The following is an 18,886-nucleotide window of genomic DNA, read 5'->3' as shown; positions in this document are numbered from 1 at the left end:
GTCAGCCTTAATATACCATTTTGCATTGAGAGGTGGGAAACTATAACCATGTAAGTAAATGAATAAATAAATAACTGTAATCAAGCCTTACATATTCATACAATCCCACTGGTCAAACTTCACTCAAAGTCAACTAAATATTCTAATAAAAAGAAAAAAATGAATAGAATCAAAAACTGAAAAAGAATCCTGTTGTAAGACGGATCAGGCTTTTCTTAAATTCTTTGAGAGAATCCAACTGTTCTTAGGATTATCAAGGTACAACAACAGTAATGCTATATTAAAAGAATGTGTAAACTGTAAATAAACCCGAAATCACCGGTTTTGAAGGGTTTCAATCGCCTTTTTCCACTGATACGCTCTCTGTTTCGGATCCTCAAATGTCATAACTTTTTTCGGCTGCATCATAGCGTAAAAATGTCAGAAAAGAAATAAGCCTACTAATCAGGTTATTATTGTGACAATATAGCTTTTAGTCACAGTAATACATGTAAGTGGACTCACAATGCAAATCTTGAAATTTGATGGACTTGTAACTTGAATGCTAAGCTCATTGGGATCATCAGACCAGATCATAGTTCCTTTGCCACCTAGCTTCGTGAGGTCCACGTATATCAACTTTGGCTTGTTAGTTAAGATAAGTTGTACTTTCTTGCTCGACAGTTTCTGCAGTTTCTTCACCATTAAGATCATAAGAATCGACTCACCCGGATCCAAAAACTGTTGCCTGTTGAAAAGTCAAACACGAGTCAAACCTAACAGTAATGTCAATTTTAATAATAGCACAAATATTTACCATTTTGAATCAAATGAATCTATGGAAGCGAGTTTCGTTATATTGCTTATATCAGAGGAAGAGGTGACCTCAGCAACAGTATTATTTGTGGTTCCGATGACATCACCAATATGTGTCGGGTTCCATGATGAATCTGGTCCGTCATCACCTCCACTTGACCGACTACTGGTGGAACCCTGACCCTGTCGAACATTGAGACGATAATCTATATAATGTATCAAGGTAGAAATACTGATTTTATATATAATATTAAACTTTAAAGCATGATAAAAATACCTTCTCTAATACAAGTTTAGGTGGACACTTTGACCTAAGATCATCCCAATCAATTACTTCAAAAAAAGGATGATTCTTTAGTGCATAGCCATCAGGTCCAGCACCCGGTCTTTTTGCAGGATCAATATCCTGCATCATATATTATATTGTTTTTGTAATCATAGGTTCATAAATCGTAACACGTTAATTATTTATAGATTCGCGTACCAATAATTTATCGATCAGATCTCTGGCGTCATTAGAAAAGTAATCAGGAAATTTGACATCTCGGGCTATAATTCGTTGGAAAATTAGGTATTCACTCGCATCTTTGAATGGTGAAGTACCCGATAGCATCTGAAACATGGTGCACCCAAGCGCCCAGAGATCATTTCTGCTCGGGTTTTTTGAAAATAACAAAAAAAAAAGTCATTCAACGATATAAGAACAAAGAGAGTTGAGGTCGAAGGTGAAGAATTTAATAATAATAATAATAATAATAATAATACTAACCCAAAAGTTGCAGGTGAGAATTTAATACTTCTGGAGGGACGTATGCAGCAGTCCCCACAAATGTGCAGGCCTTTTCATCTAAAGAAGAAAGATGTGATGATTAAACTCAAGGTTTTAGGGTCACAAACACCATAAACACACACACACACCTGATGATCCATGTGGTAGGACTGTAATTTGGCTATCTTGCATTGGCTTTACACTACCAAAATCAGCAATCTTAATATGCCCATCTGATGTAAGAAGAAGGTTCTCTGGCTGCCATGTCAGCAACAGTTATATTGGATATGTTGTGATTACCAATCCTGCTAGTCACATTGTACATGAAAGAAAACATATTATTGCAATACCTTAATGTCTCGATGTATCAATCCCAACTTATGTATATATTCAAGAGCATCTACAATTTCAGCTGCATAAAAGCGTGTTTCATCATCTGTCAAACGACCTTTCTGTATAAACCAATTCAATAGATGTATTAGATACTTTACAAACAAATTATACAGCTAAATTTGAAACTCAGGATTTCACTTACTCTGGTTATTTGATCAAAAAGTTCTCCACCTTCACAAGACTCAAGGGCCATATCTTCAATATACAACCAAATGGCACGTGTTAATATGCGTATCATAAAAGAAAAGAAAGGGATCTTAGCCTAATTTGAAGACTAACAAAATCTATAAACTTAACTTAATAAGTATGATGTGCTTACATAATGAATAAGTGTCTTGGAATGTAAAATGGAGTTGCACAATTCCAGGATGATCCAACTGATCCAATACAATTCTCTCCAACTTTACATAAGCAGTTTTGTTTTCTTTTGTTATGAACTTTTTATCCATTATCTTTAAAGCATATACTTTACCTGTATCTTTCTTTTTTGCTCTCACAACCTAAAGATGTCAGATTTTAACTATAATCAAACACCAAGCTGTAAGTAATTCACAAGAACGAAACAAACCATCATAACCTGCTACTTTAAAAGGTTTTAGTCTAAACAATCCTTCAATCTAGAGGTTGAGTTATTGCAGTCCAAATCTATATCTATCAATATATACCTAATAACTAAAAACGTTTGGGGAGACTTGGCACTCATATAGGGCACCTGAAATTCGAATTTCCCGCCTCTCTGTCTTATTAAATAGTGAAATCACAAAAACAACCAATTTGACTTTCCTTTTCTACTACAATACACATGACTTAAAAAAAAACAACTTAGTTTTGTATTTATGTTTTGATTATTCATTCTTCATTTTTTTTTTAAGATTTAGTAATTTTACGCATTTATGTTTTAAAATGATTTTTAAAAAAATAAAAATGTTTAGATATTATTAAACGACTATAGTTACTGAAAAACTAAAACTTGTTTTTGTATTTAACACTTCATTTACTTACTTCAAAAGAGTAACGCGTCGAGTTGACCTATTCACTGGACGCAATCCCTTCCTAGAGGTCTAAAATAGAAGCAACTGAATGAACTTACCTATATGTTTGTAAAATATTGCTAAAACATATGCGTAAAACTTTCGTTAATCTAATAAAACTTGCCAAATAATTCTTTACAACTTAAACCTTAATCAACTAAAAAACTGCATGTATACTATACGGTATACCCTAATCACTTGACGCCCATATTTAACTTAATATTTTTTTAATATTCAGCCAATGTAATACACAGCAGGTTTCTAAGCTAGTTGATTATAAGAAAGGTTAAGACCCTAATTCTAGTGTCATCATAATATCTACATATTAAGGTTCTAATAATAATAATAATAATAAATAATATCTAGTACGCTAAATTCCTGAAATTGGATAAAATAACCATAAATTGAGTGAAACAAACCTTAGAATAAGAACCAACACCATAGATCTTTCCCAATTCAAAATCCTGAATGGTAAAATTCTCCTGTGGAGCCCTAAATTTGAAGCTCTTAGCTTTATTATTATTGTTATCATCATCCTGAATATTATTTGCCTTTGATTCAACATCCTTCTCCATTTCACCCCCAATCATTTCTCTCCTGAATTTGCCCCAAATTCGAACCCTAGATCATCAATCGCATCCATGCGAAACTTGTGTGCGTAAATGTTATATGATATACAGAGCTCATGAGCTATTGACTGTTAAATCTTTAACAGGAAGAGTTTATTCAACTAAAATAACCCAAATCCCATTTTCACTTTGTACATTTAAAAAGGAATCATCATCAACTAAAATTTTGAAGAAAATAGTTTGCCCGTCAGGTGTTTGACAAAACGCCTCAATGAAATAATCTTTGTTTTTGGTGTTTTAAGGAGGGGAGGGCAACGGGTGGTTGCTCTCCTCCTTCCTCTTTGGTTCGGGTGTTCATTCCTCAAACTCAACTCGAGTTTTGTTTTATTATTATTTTTCTTGGTGTGGTACTTGGCTACCGGGGTGTTTTGTGGGTCGGGGGTGGTATGACCAGGGCTATTGAGGAGGTTGTTTGGCCGTGTCCGTTTAGAGGCTTCCACTGTTGCCCGGATGGATTACCGGGGTCCAAGGGGGTTCGATTGGCCGCACATATTAAGCGGCTTCATTTGTCATCGGATGACAAGAAAGAGACCTTACGGGAGGCGATCTCGACAAATTTGGATTTGTTTATTTCGGTTGGTGAGGCTTTAAAGGTCTCGCGTAGGTGGATGTGTGAAGCGTGTATGGAGTCACATGCTCTCCGTCGGGGGTGCCATCATGATGACGGGTCGGTCTGGTACAAGTGTGTCACGGGAGATGTGGAGGAATATATAGTGGGGATTGCGAAGCCACATGTTGGGAGGGAAGTTGTCGCGGTGGGAAGGGTGGAGGTGGATGTAGCTCTCCTTGAGCGTGTCTTCACTCTTCCTATTACGACTGTTAAAAACATTCCTCATAGTTGTCGTATGGCTTTTTCCCAAGTCTTAGTGGGTGCTCTGGGTAAGGTGGCGGTTATGCCAGAGTCTGTTGAGGCGTGGGTGAAACTGTTGTTGTTACCACGTTGCACCTTACGAGTTTTCAGACCTTCTAATCGTCAGCAACGCAGGTCTGGCAATAGAAAGTCTGAGCAATGCCGAATTATTCAACGGTCGCAATCCGCTTAGGGTGACCGTGATGGTTTCTTTGAGCTCCTTATATCGCTTTTTAACCAACCCCAAGGAGATGCCCCGGGTGGTGATGCGTTTGTACCCGAGTCTGACAACACCGGGTTGGGCGCCAATGTTAAACAATGTTTGCGAAAAGTTGCGGACGGGCATTTCACTGCTGCGGTCAAGGTATTATGCTCTTCAGGGGTTGCACCTTTCGGTAAGGATACTTTGAACGCTTTGTTGTCTAAGCATCCCATCATGGCACCTCCGATTATGCCTGCTTCCTTGCTTTCTGAGTCTCCCCTTGTCGTGGACGTTGATAGTGTGCTTGGGTGCATTAAGTCTTTCCCTAAAGGGACTTCGTGTGGGCCGGACGGTTTGCGAGCCCAACATATTTTAGATGCGTTGTGCGGAGAGGGGTCTCCGATTGCGGATGGTTTGCTCAAGGCTATCTCTGCGGTGGTTAATTTATTTTTGGGGGGAAGGTGTCCTAAGGTGTTGGCAGAGTTTGTTGCATCTGCCCCACTTACGTCGTTGCTTAAACCTGACAATGGGATTAGACCTATTGCCGTTGGGGCCATTTGGAGGCGGTTGGTCTCTAAGGTGGCTATGAGGGGTGTCGGGAAGGAGATGGTTAAATACCTCGGTGACTTTCAATTTGGGGTGGGAGTCCCCAGTGGGGCAGAGGCCGTGCTTCATAGCGCGAACAGGTTTCTAAATCAGTTTCTTTCGGATGGGTCATTGGCTATGCTTACTGTTGATTTCTCCAATGCCTTCAACTTAGTAGATAGGACGACCCTTCTACATGAGGTTCGGAGTCGATGTCCTTCCATTTCTCTTTGGGTGGATTTTTTATATGGGCAGTCGGCTAGGTTATATGTGGGTGATACTTTCATTAAATCCATCACTGGGGTTCAACAGGGGGACCCTCTTGGGCTTCTCCTTTTTGGCTTAGCTTTGCATCCACTTGTTCACCAAATCAGAGATCGGTGCAAGCTTCTCTTTCATGCTTGGTACTTGGATGATGGCACGATTATCGGGGATACTAGAGAGGTAGCCAAAGCATTAGATATTATCAGGTCTGAGGGGCCTCGTTTGGGTCTTGAATTAAACGTTAAGAAAACAGAGTTATTTTGGCCAACATGCAATGGGGTGAAGGCACAGGAGGGGTTGTTCCCTTGCGGGATTGGAAGGCCGGTGCTTGGCGTGAAACTCATTGGTGGTGCTGTAAGCCAGGATGCGGGGTCTATCAGCAGTTTGGCTATGAAAAGGTCATCTAGCGCTGTGGAACTGATGAGCTGTCTCCCAAGACTTCGGGATCCTCAATGCGAGCTTCTTTTGCTTCGCTCATGTATGGGAGTCGCCAAGCTTTTGTTCAGTTTGAGAACATGCCAACCTATGTATGTGGGGGAAGCTGTTTCTATATTTGACAATGGTCTTCGAAGGGCGATTGAGGACATCGTGGTTTGTGGAGGTCCGTTCTTTAGGGATCTCCAATGGAGGTTGGCATCACTTCCGATCCGTTATGGGGGGTTGGGTCTCTGTTCGGCCGAGGATGTATCTACATATGCTTTTGTGGCTTCGAGAGCACAGTCGTGGTGTTTGCAAGACCATATTCTTCGGGGTTGTGATATTTATGGGTTGGACTCTGATTATGGGTGTGCGATGGATCGTTTACATACTTCACTTCCAGATTTTGATCTTAGCGGGTTCTCTAATAAGGACACCGCCCCCCCTAAAGCCCAACATGTTGTGGCGAGTGCCTTATTTAGTGGAATCATCAAGAGTTTAGAAGTGAAGTTTGATCTATCCCCTTGCCAAAAGGCGGTGTTTGAATGCCTTCGGGCTCCTCGGGCTCAGGATTTTCTAACGGCTATCCCCATTGAAGGATTAGGCCAACGTATGTCGGGTTTGGAGTATCGGGCTATCCTTAAGTACCGGTTAATGATCCCTATGTTCCCGACGGATGAACCTTGCCCAATTTGTCGCAAGGTCTGTTTGGATTCTTTTGGTGACCATGCGGTGCATTGCAAAGAATTACCTGGCTTTAAATACAGACATGATCTGGTTAGGGATGTTCTGTGTGATGTTCTTAAACGGGCAGGGATTTCTGCTAAAAAGGAGGCCCCTGTTAACTTTCTCACGGATCGTATTGAAGGGAGGTCTACTTTACGACCAGCTGATATTCTTGTGTTCGGGTGGGCAGGGGGGAAACACGCCTGTGTGGATCTTACAGGAGTGTCTCCTCTTGTTGGGCTCAGGGACCGTGGGTTTGTTGTGGGTCAGGCTGCGTTGAAGGCTGAATCGGGCAAAGTTGTTAAACACGAGAAAGCTTGTTTAGATAATCAACATGTCTTTCTACCATTTGCCTTTGATACATTTGGTTTTCTGGCTCCAGAGGCTGTGAAATTTTTGAGTAGGGTTCAGCGCGTCATACACGGAACCTCTTCAGCTTCTAGGTCCCAAAGCTTCGTTTTTAGCAGGATTGGCTTTGCTGTTCAAAAGGGGTTGCGGCGCAGCTTGTTGCCCGTTTGCCTGCCACTTTATTGTAATCGTTTTATAGTAAATTATATAAAACTTCGATTGTGATGGATTCAGAAAGAAAAAAAAAATACAGAGCGTAACACAAACATCAGATCGGATAATGGCAATAAGCAAAATTGGGGATGATTAGAGAAAAACAAAACAAAAAAGCATGGCACGTGTCGTTTACGTGGATGCCTAAAAAGCATCAAAATTTACACATTGGAAATGCAAACGTGGAGGTGGTAAAAATCTAAAAATGCAAGTTTGCCTATTTCTCGTGACCGGGTACCGTATCCGTATTAATATGGAAAGTATCGGTATCGAATATCAACAAAACCAAGTATTGGATATTGTATCGAATTTATTTGACACAGTATGGGTACAAGTAGTGTTTTTAACATCGTTTCAATACTGTTTTTTTTTTTCAAATATACAACAATTTTGGTTCCTGAACGAATAACAAATATGTTAAATCAGTATGAGTATCGACACAGACCTATTTTTTAGCCATTAAATATATAGACTGCCCAATGAAATCTCTACATATTCCAAAGAGCTACCAAATGCTTAAATAGAGCCGTACCGTAAGTATTGAATACCGAAATCCCAAAATCTTGATAGCAATACCGAATATGTTAAATCGATAAATCTCATCCCCTGCTTTCAGGGACGTAGCAAATGACGGCGGAGGAAAAGTCCCAATGTTCTTTTGGATCATTCCAATACATTGAGTAATTAATGCGAGAATCCCAGAGCATCGCATCATTCAACTTTCCAACTTTCATGTTGTCGGAGAAGACTGAACTGAGTCGATTCTTGAAGGAACAAGGTCAGCTATTAATACTAAGTTAAAATTGTGTTTGATTAACCATCCATGGAAACCATATGATCTTAACTTGCCTTCACTTACCTTATCAAACATCCTAAACGAAATCGCTTAAATATTATCAAAAGGTCTCATTCTTTTCGTCTATAGTCGCATTGCATTCGCAACCTTCTTCGTTAGTCAATATCACTCACATCGTTCTTTAAAGCTAAAAAGAGTAATTCCTGCTAATATTTTACCCGTGTAAGTGTTTTATATCGATTAAACATTTAGTTTGAAACCACCTTTATATTAACATAGTGTTACGAAAAGTAATCATCGAATCAATCACCGACGACACGCACCCACAACAAACTAAAAATAATAGGTAACTTTATTCATTTGTATAAACACATTGATTCATAACTTATTTTCTATCAAAAACAATAAAACTTGTATACCAAAACCTCTACAAATCCCACCCATCATCCCTCCGCCTAAACTCAACCTTCCGACCACTTAAGCCGCCATACAACCTTGTAAACTCCTCCAAACACTTACTTCTCACCCGATAATGTGCCTGCGTGTTCCCGCTAATCGCCACCCCCGAAAACTTCGACGTGTCAACCGCCCAAGCCGGTTTCACGTACTCCACCGCGGGCCCCGCCACCGTCACATTCGCGTACAAAAAGTTCATCAAAACATCCTCACAATTAAAAACCTCGTCCACCATACCCCGCCCCACCTCCGCCTCTCTCCCCCAATACCTCCCAAACGCCACGTCATGGTCAACAAACGCCGCCCCGGTCAAAATCATATTATACCCGTTATGTTTCCGAGCGTGTTTCTCCGGCCGATACTTCAACGACGGCCCGGTGACCAGGCGCGGGTAAAACCCGACTATTCGTTCGGGGTTTTCCCGCCAAATTTTAAATGCGCGTTCAAGGTCGTCGCAGTTCATCATGATGTCATCATCTAGCTCGAGAACCGCTTTGGTTTTTATTAACGGGTCGGGCTTGAACCGGTTGTTTAACGAGTTTTGATCCTCCACCCGGATCCTAACCGGGACCATGGAGTCCAAATCGTTTGGACCCGGTTGCTTCCCCTTGTTCCAGACCACCACGATTTCACGAACCGAAGCACATCGAGAGTAATGTTTTATATACATTTTCAAGTTCCACATTCGCGCATCGTATGTCATCGCTAATAAAGTGAACTGAGAAAACCGATTATTAACTGAATACGGCTTTTCGGCCCCGTTTCCTCCATAGATGTACCCGAACCCGACGCACATTATCGTGATGGATAATATTATAAGAAAGAAGAAAGCAAGCTTGCCACTGAAAGTATTTGGGTTTATATTCATATTAACCCGTAATCTCAATCTTAATCTCTCGCACACTAAACCCGCATTGTTTTTCTTCTTCAAACCGCGGTTGACCGGAACCAAGCATTTGACCAACCCAAGTAGCCAACAAATAAAGTAAATCATCAAACCCGTGGTTACAATTAAACCGCACCCGACCACGCGTCTCCTAGTCACGTCACCAAACAAGGTCCTGTCACCGTCAGCAACCACAACCCACTGCCCGGTTCTTAACCTGTGAACATCAAGATGATGCGAACGGGCCCCGTTCCATGCATTTTTACCTTTTGTCGGGTTCTCAATCCCCAACTCAATTTCTACTTCTTTGTAATTGTTTATTGTAAGAACTTCGATTTTGAAAACACGGACGCGCTCATCATGAGCTAACCTGTAAAGATTCCCGTTGTAGATAAAGGGTCGGCCCCCGTTTCGTGGTCCGGAAACGGGGTTTTTCTTGTGTGGGGCCCATGGACCGAATGGCTTGTTACTATACCAGATTTCAAGGTTTTTGTTTGTTACATAAGAACCAAAAAGCCAATACATTTCTTCATGTTGTATGATAACTGCATCAACGAGCGGTCGGTCCAAGATGATCTTTTCAAGTTTCCACTGTAATGGAAAATTTAGTGCCCGGTAAAGGCGAACGTCTCCTTTTACACTTGTATAAGGTATCATGTATATCTGTAAAAAAATGTTCAATAACATGAAAATGTTAGAAATATATTGGTTATTGATTGATAGTTTAATACTTTAATGCGTTATGGTGAGTATGCAAATGTTCCATATATGACCATGTACTAACAAACTAATAAAGGATCTTACTTGATGATTGTAGTCGAATACGTATGGATGTGAAAGATCATAATCTTGATCCAAGGCCACACCCACTTGTTCCCAACTTGCTCCATTATCCGTGCTTCTTGCAACCGCGATATCTCCTTGCATTGTTATTGGATTCTTGGTTTTGAAGAACATGTAAAGAATATCATCCTGAATCATAATTAAATGCTAAACATTAATATATTGATACACAAAAAAGCGATGAAACACGATAAATAAAAGCTTAGTAGGTGTTTGAATGAGTGCTTCGGAAGTTGATTATGTGGTATAAACTAACATAAACTAGATAACAAGTTGTAATGAAAGGCGTTATAGAAGGTAATGTTTAAACGCGGTTTCGAGTTGTAATAACTAGAAAACCAACTATTTGTTGTTTAAACATTAAATCCTAAAGAATCAGACACTATAATCAAATTCCTGTTTATGACAACATTAAAATCTCTATTACCAAAACAAATAAATCCGAGCACCACCGAAACTAATCATAGCCAAATAGTTTCACATTTTAGCTCAATTATTACTTTGGGCGATTGGACCTAAATAATCGCAAAACCAAAATCATGACATTAATCCTAAGACTGCCTCAAAAATAGTATTGACAACTTCAAGTTGTGATAATCGGATTAGACTCGCATACAAATACTCCCTTAGTATCAAAATTCATATAAAATAATGATCGAGACATTAGTATCAAAATTCATATAAAATAATGATCGAGACATTACCTGAGCATAAAAAAAGGGGTCAGCAACAAAATTACTTGGGAACCCAAAGTCAGTAATTGAAGCACAAGTCATAATTGGGTTTGCTATAGGCCATGCTGCACTTTTATTGTCCCATATATTCATCTGCAACATTCAAATGAAGATCCACATCATTCAACAAAACCCCACCAAAAATCCAATAGTTTTTAAGATTAATTATATCAATCACATATAAACAATCAAGAATAGTAACATCCACATTGTATGTCACTAAGGCTGAGGGGTGTGGGGCTTCAGCGGGGGCGCGAGAGCCCCTCCGCTCGCACCCCCAGGCGCGAGCACCACACCACCGGGGCGCGAGAGGGGCGCGAGCGCGGAATTCAAAGCAGGCGCAAGGTGGGTCGCGGGAGAAAGGTGGCGTAAAGGAGCATTGGGGTGCGTGACATAGCCGTTGGAGTGTACACAAATGAGCCGTTGGGCTCTTTAATTTAATAAAAAAAAAATTATTCTTCCTATATATAAACCCAATATCACCTAAAACAATTACCACACCCAAAATCACATAAAACAATTACCACAACTTAAAAAAAAAACCCAAAATCAACCCATCTTCCAAACTTTTTTTTAAAAACATGTCTGGAAATTGGTACCCAAACCTAGATTCAGGTTATAGTTACGATGATTTATGGTCGTCACCAGACCAATCGATGTTTTTTTCGGGGTCGCAAGAAACATCCGGCTTTCAACAATCCAACATACAACCGTCTCCTAACTTTGTTGTTCCGGAGACACAAGAATCACACGGTGATGCTACGGGAGCAAGAAGACGCGTCCACCGAAAAAAACAACTTGCAACGGACGGGCCGGGACCGGCTTCGACTCCGAGGATGAAACGGAAAACCACTCCGTGGTCATCGGATGAGAAGGAAGCCTTGTGTCGGGCTTGGATAGTCATTTCTGAGGATCGGTGTTGCGGTAATTGTTTTAACGTTTTTAATAATGATTTTTAAAAAAAAAGTTAATTAAAAAAGTTAACTGGAAATCTAATTTAATTATTCATTTTGCAGCCGACTACCAAAAAAGCAAGGTTTTTGGACAAAGGTTAGGGAGACGTTCTATACGCTCGTTGGGAGTACAGAGCGAAACGCCGATATGATTTCGGGTCGGTGGTCCGAAATCAGAAAATTTGTCGGCTTGTTTACTAATCTTTTCAACAGGAACGCCGGTCGTATGAGACCAAGTGGCAGTGATGATTTGGCGGTTTACAATTTCACTGTCGAAGAGTGGAAGCAGGAGTGTTTGCGGAGGTATGGGACGGTGAAGACGTGGGACGATGTAAAGTTGTGGGAGAGGTTGAAAAGGTGTTCCAAGTGGGTTGAGCTGGTGGCGCCGGACCATGATGCGGAAGTAGGGCCGAAACGGTCTAAAACTAGTTCGCCTGGAGCGTATAAAACTAGTTCGTCTGATGCGGAAGTAGGGCCGAAACGGTCTAAAAACGGTTTAATGTGTGTTTTTTTTAATTCAAATATGGGACGGTGAAGACGTGGGACGATGTAAAGTTGTGGGAGAGGTTGAAAAGGTGTTCCAAGTGGGTTGAGCTGGTGGCGCCGGACCATGATGCGGAAGTAGGGCCGAAACGGTCTAAAACTAGTTCGTCTGGAGCGTATAAAACTAGTTCGTCTGATGCGGAAGTAGGGCCGAAACGGTCTAAAAACGGTTTAATGTGTGTTTTTTTTAATAATTTATGAGTTTTTTTAATAATACGTTTTTTGAATATATTTATAAAAAAATAAAAAAAAAATCCGCTGGAGCCCCTGCTGGAGCCCCTCCACACCAGGGCCAGGGGCTCCAGCGAGGGCTCCATCACCCATCTTATCCAGTTTCTCTCTCTGCCACACGTCACAATATTATTGGCTGGAGCCCCCACTCGCGCCCCCGTTAGAGCCCCTACACCCCTCAGCCTAAAATCCAGCAAAAAGAACCCAATTTATGACTCCCAACTCACAAAAATCATGTTATATCCTCTTCAATCATCAAAAGCTCAAAATCCCACAAAAAATCAAACCTTTTTTGAAATTTATTAAATGTTTCAATATAATATTCAATAGCAGTGGCTCCCACTTCATGCATCATAAAATTCAGCAAAAAATAATAAAAATAATTTCTTTAATTCCCAACTCACAAAAAGCATGTTATACCTTCTTCAAACATCAAAGCCCCACAAAAATCCAATCTTTTTTAAAATAATTACATGATTCAAATATATATTCCAAGAGCAGTGTCACCCACTTCATATATCATATACCTACTTCAAACATCAAACCCACACAAAAAAATCCAATCTTTTTATTTATATATTAGCTATAGGATTCAAATATAAAAACCCATTTCATATATCATAGAATCCAGCAAAAAGCACTCAATTCTTTGATTAATTTGATTCCAATTCACAAAAAATCAAACCTTTTTTCAAAACTAGTTTATAGGATTCAAATATAACAGTGTCACCCACTTCATATATCACAAAATCCACCAAAAAGAACCCAATTTCTTTGATTAATTACTAGCTCACAAAAAAGCATGTTACATTGTTACACCCATCAAATCCCACACACACCAAAAAAAAAAAAAAAAATCTTTTTTGGTTATAAATTTTTATTTTTTATACCAACTTTTATTACGAAAAGAAGTGATTACATCAAAACAAAAGGCACGCGGGCAACAAGCTGCGCAGCTACCCATTTTTAACTGTAAAACCTAATCTTTTAAAACTAATTATAGGATCAAATATATACCATTTCACATGGGCGAAGCTTAATGAGGGCCCGGGCCCCTCCTGTTTTTTTGCGCAGACCGTTTTCGTCAAAAATATGTACATGTAGTGTAAGTGTAAATTTACTACTGAAAGTTTGAGCCCGACCCCTCGTTTATATTTTTTTTAATACATTTTGAGTCCCCCCAAACGAACTCGTCCAAGCTTCGCTATGCCATTTCATATCACAAAAATCCACCAAAAAGAACCCAATTTCTCACTGTGGAACACTAACTTGATACATCAAAAACCCAACAAAACAAAATAACTAAAATCAAAACAAAAATGCATAAACACACACACACACACAAATTGATTAAAAACTTACAGCTTCAATGGGTTTAAGATTAAACGGTGAATCCCCATAATAAACACCAATCTCCCACGAACCCTCGTTATCCTCTTGACAACCGATCGAATTCTTGTAATTCAAATTAGGGTTTCTGAACAAATAAAATATATAAAAAACCCCAACTGAACTGCACAACAGAAACGTTAGGAACAGGTAGTGCACAGTCGATGAACCATTGTCGTGCACGCGCCACCGGGTTTTATCCGACGTGCCGCCGATCGGATTCAAACCCATGTCGGCGATGATTAGAGACAATCGATGTTATTGAAACGATTGAAAGAATTGAATGGGTTTGAGATTACGCATACAGATTATTATTATTATTATTATTATTATTATTATTATTATTATTATTATTATTATTATTATTATTATTATTATTATTATTATTATTGTTGTTGTTGTTGTGGGTGGTGTTAATTAAAGATGTTCCAAAAACGGTGGTGAACGTAAAGGTGGCAGACACCCACGCAATGGTGATATAGAGATAATATGACGTGCGTCTCTCTCTATGCTAAACTTTATTTGTTTTTATTATAAGCCAACTCTGCTCGGTTTTACTTAACGAGTTGAAATTTGAGCTTGAGCTTGAGCTTGAGCTCGACTAGGAAAAAGCTCGAGTCATGTCGTTGTATGACGAATCGACTTTTTTTTTCTCTCTATAATTTAATAGTAACAGACTTATATTTAGCTTGTATTTCTTACCTTGTATTTGGTAATTATTGTTGAGATGTTTATCGTTGTATTTATACTGAATGTTAATGAGAAAGGAAGGCAACGGACATTCTATAATAATAATAATTTTTACGTAAATGCAAATTTTATAGATATGTTAAGTACGAGCCAATGTGCTTAGATTGATGTAAAACTTGGGTTTAGAAATAGTAAAATCTAGGGTAGTCTTTTAGATTTCAGGTATCCCATACGAGTATTAAAAAATGACCCTTATGTATAACTTTTTCACCAAATATTGGCGATAATTGTAATAACAATAAACAAAAACAAAGTTATTGTAGCGATAAGCAAATGCAGATACGGCCCGGTGTTCCAAATTGTTACTTTTAGTTGTCGTCTGTGGATCAATTTCGGTCGTCACTCATGTCTCACAGATGTTCGGTTCTTTTCTATTGTGGGCTTATTTGCTTAACCAAGACTAAATCACTTTAAAATGTGGCTTATTGAGTTAATGTAGCACCCAATAGGCCAATATGGTTACTATTCTATAGTGTTTTTCCTTAATTAAAATGTATGGGCTTCTGATCAACTATTTACAAAATAGGGTCTGATTTACAATACCTATGAGCATAACAATTTTGGCTCCTCGTTTTTACCCAAATTTTGGTTGTTTTAAGATAACTTACACTTTTATGCTCGTATATTTATTTTAATATCTTTCTTAAACCAACTTCCTCCCCCCACGAGTTTTAAACGGCCTTAACCTTTTCATATGATATTATATTTTAATTATACCATAAAAACGGACATTTTATTATCTTTAATTTAATCATAATATTACTATAGTTTTACGTGATTACTAATATCTGTATTCCTCATCATATCGCATAAACACCTCTGGTTATTAGTTACATGGAGTTCCCAAATACAAGAAAAACGTTTAAATTGTTAAAAAGTCGTAACAACCGGAACATTATTATTAAGGAAAAAGAACATGCGATATACATGAATTCCTTGGAGAATACGGAAGATAAGTTTTGTTTTAGCAACAAAGGAGTTTCCTTGGACCACAAGTAATGTGCATGGACTGCATGCATCTAGTGAATGTAAAAAACCTTATAATAAATTACATCAATTAACAATGCTAATATAATTGTCAAAAAAATTATGATAAATATGAATTCGATTCGTTAAAACAAATTTAGCTGATTTATTTACTAGTTAATCTTTTAAGATGATCACATGAATTTAAAATGTATTAGAGAGATGTGATGACACAAATTTGATTATTTTGAAAAATTGCATATTACACTAAATTTTTGGTCGCTAATTATTCGTGGCTTGCAACTTGTTCATACTTCATAGTAACTTTTGTAAAGCTCATTTGTAATTCAGCTCAAACTAATTACCTCGTATAAATATTTGATATTGTGCTTTCCGAGTTTTGATATTTGTGTAATTGTTAGTTCTTGATCAGTTGTTAACTTGTTATTTTATACTTAACTAGAGAACCACATATTAAATTATCAACATACAAAATAAAATAAAATAGGTAACTCACTGAGCGATGAGTGGCTCAAGTTGAATACGAGCTCAATTTCTAGTTTGGGACTTGGCGGTTACAAGCCGAGCGAACTCGACAAGCATCTTTGTGATGAGACCAATGTGGTCATTCTAAGTGCATATACATGCATGCATACATACATACATACTTGCATATATTATATTTATTTGAACCAACCTAAGTTCAAATTTCGGTTTGAATCTAAAGTCATTAATAATAAAAAAATCTGAATTCAGATAACCCGAAAACCAATTCAAATATTCAATAAACACTATATGTGAATTCAACGTGCATTAAAAGCTTGTATATTTATGGGATATTATTACACAATACAAGTGAGATAGAAAATAAGACATAAAAATAAAAATAATAACAAATATAAACTCAGAGTTTCTTATCTGGTTATTATGTGTGGTTTAGAAAAAATATATATAAATATTTTACAATATCCGATACTTAGACCAAACTTAATGGAGGAATGGGGAAACGCCCCCCTCAATTAATTCTATTGGTTCACTATACCCCTGGCCTCACCATCAAATTCTTAAGACGTTTTGTACAAAATGCTGAGAGAGAAACTAAAGCCCAAAATGCCTCAAAACGCCCCGGGCTGGTGCTCCCGACACTTTGGGGGCTTTTTCACCCTTGCTCCCACTACACTTGTTCTTAAGAGAAAACAAATTTTCATTATTGTATTTGTCACACTTAAACATGTGTTAAAAGAGTTGATAAACAACCACCCAAATAACATTTTAATCAATCCACATTTAATATAACCAATTGAAACAATATCTTTAAAGTTCCAAACTTGGACTGTAAGGCCCCGAACCCGGTAGCCTTACTTTAGCGTCGGATTTACTCATAAACACAGTTCTTGCAATCAGAGTCAATTAAAACTTTCGCGAAAACGTTTACTTGAAGCATTCGTTACAAAACATTCAATCTCTTCTCTGATACTATAAAACAAATCATTATATTTAAAACATCTTTTCATCCATCTTAAGATGCCAGCCGTTCAATCCATGCCATGTGCCATCCTCATGCTAGTTCTTTGGTCTGATCACCTGCGTGCATACTAAAAGTCAGCTACGCTGAGTGAGTTCTAGTTAATCAAGCAACTTATCATACAACCACCACATGCATCATATACGTATCCGCAGACACGTAGTCCACTATCTAACCTGCTTACCTTACCACTTAGCCTCTTATTTACACCTACCACCTTGCCACTTTAATAACGTATAACGTTATGCCACTTTGCCACTTTAATAACGTATAACGTTATGCCACTTTGCCACTTTAATAACGTAAAACGTTATGCCACTTTGCCACTTTAATAACGTATAACGTTATGCCACTTTGCCACTTTAATAACGTAAAACGTTATGCCACTTTGCCACTTTAATAACGAAGGCACGTATAGGCTTACCCTACCACGTACTATCGTTATGCCACTAACACTCTTACTAGACTCCTGCCACTTCTAACACGCTCTACCTCTACTTGTCTACAACACGCTTCATATCATTTACATAATAAGCAAGTCACATCAACAATCATACACACATAATAACGATGGCACGTACAGGCTTTCCCTATCACGCGCTCACGTTATGCCACTAACACCCTTACTAGACTCTTGCCACTTCTAACACGCTCTACCTCTACTTGTCTACAACACGCTTCATATCATTTACATAATAAGCAAGTCACATCAACAATCATACACACATAATAACGATGGCACGTACAGGCTTTCCCTATCACGCGCTCACGTTATGCCACTAACACCCTTACTAGACTCTTGCCACTTCTAACACACTCTACCTCTACCTGCCTATATCACACTTCATATCAGTTCAGTATTTACGTAATAAACAAGTCACATCATAACATTCATACACACTATCAACCACTTGGAATTTACTATCCTTGGCGATACGTGCAATATCCGAAGATCGTTCACGTACCGACAAGCATTATAAAATATATATACCTCGTATAACATCTATAGCATACACTTACCACTTAAGGTAAGTGTATTCACACTTCACATCGAGTATGCACACAGCCCCGAAAACATAACAAGGAAATGGGGCTAGAAACTCACCTGAACTCTGCTTCTTCCTCCGATAGTTGTAAATCCCTTCTTTAACTGAGCTCGGCTGACTGTATAAGTTACACGTATCAATACTCGCCTGATTTAATCTGGTGGCCTAGTATTAGCTTACTTTTACTTATCGTTTTTAATTTATTTTCTAATCGAACTTGACTCTAGGAGAAGTTAAACCTTAGGCGAACTTAGCTTTAGGCGAAGTTAAACCTTAGGCGAACTTAGCTTTAGGCGAAGTTGTCATCAGGCGAACTTAGCTTTAGGCGAAGTTGTCATCAGGCGAACTTAGCTTTTATGCGAAGTTGTCATCAGGCGAACTTAGCTTTTAGGCGAAGTTGTCATCAGGCGAACTTAGCTTTTAGGCGAAGTTGTCATCAGGCGAACTTAGCTTTGCAGGCGAAGTTCATCAGGCGAACTTAGCTTGCAGGCGAAGTTGTCGGCTGCAGCTACTGTTCGTCCTTAATCATCTTCGTTTCTTAACCAA

The 18,886-nt window shown here is 38.6% G+C and overlaps 1 protein-coding gene and 1 pseudogene across 2 annotated transcripts; both read right to left on the bottom strand.

Annotated features, from left to right (window-relative positions):
• Nucleotides 1-92: 92 nt before the first annotated feature.
• Nucleotides 93-3,578, bottom strand: LOC143579231 (3-phosphoinositide-dependent protein kinase 2-like; annotated as a pseudogene). Its single transcript, XR_013143422.1, has 11 exons — nucleotides 3,408-3,578; nucleotides 2,277-2,457; nucleotides 2,100-2,152; nucleotides 1,915-2,016; nucleotides 1,714-1,822; nucleotides 1,565-1,642; nucleotides 1,280-1,445; nucleotides 1,073-1,201; nucleotides 797-978; nucleotides 505-727; nucleotides 93-399 (listed from the first exon to the last, which is right to left on the bottom strand). The product of XR_013143422.1 is annotated as a 3-phosphoinositide-dependent protein kinase 2-like (transcript).
• A 4,757-nt stretch (nucleotides 3,579-8,335) lies between these two features.
• Nucleotides 8,336-14,290, bottom strand: LOC143579230 (glucosamine inositolphosphorylceramide transferase 1-like). The gene is made up of 4 exons (XM_077062602.1): nucleotides 14,027-14,290; nucleotides 10,908-11,030; nucleotides 10,165-10,332; nucleotides 8,336-10,023 (listed from the first exon to the last, which is right to left on the bottom strand). Exons 1-4 carry the CDS (start codon nucleotides 14,282-14,284, stop codon nucleotides 8,446-8,448), a joined length of 2,127 nt encoding a protein of 708 aa, XP_076918717.1. The 5' UTR covers nucleotides 14,285-14,290; the 3' UTR covers nucleotides 8,336-8,445.
• Between the last annotated feature and the right edge of the window lie 4,596 nt (nucleotides 14,291-18,886).

This window comes from Bidens hawaiensis, unplaced genomic scaffold, assembly GCF_021521415.1.
Source record: "Bidens hawaiensis isolate Kalapana, Puna unplaced genomic scaffold, B.hawaiensis_p1.1 tig00029633_1, whole genome shotgun sequence".
NCBI lineage: Eukaryota > Viridiplantae > Streptophyta > Magnoliopsida > Asterales > Asteraceae > Bidens > Bidens hawaiensis.
The sequence above is the reverse complement of the archived record's forward strand: the minus strand, read 5'-3'. Positions and strand labels throughout refer to the sequence as shown.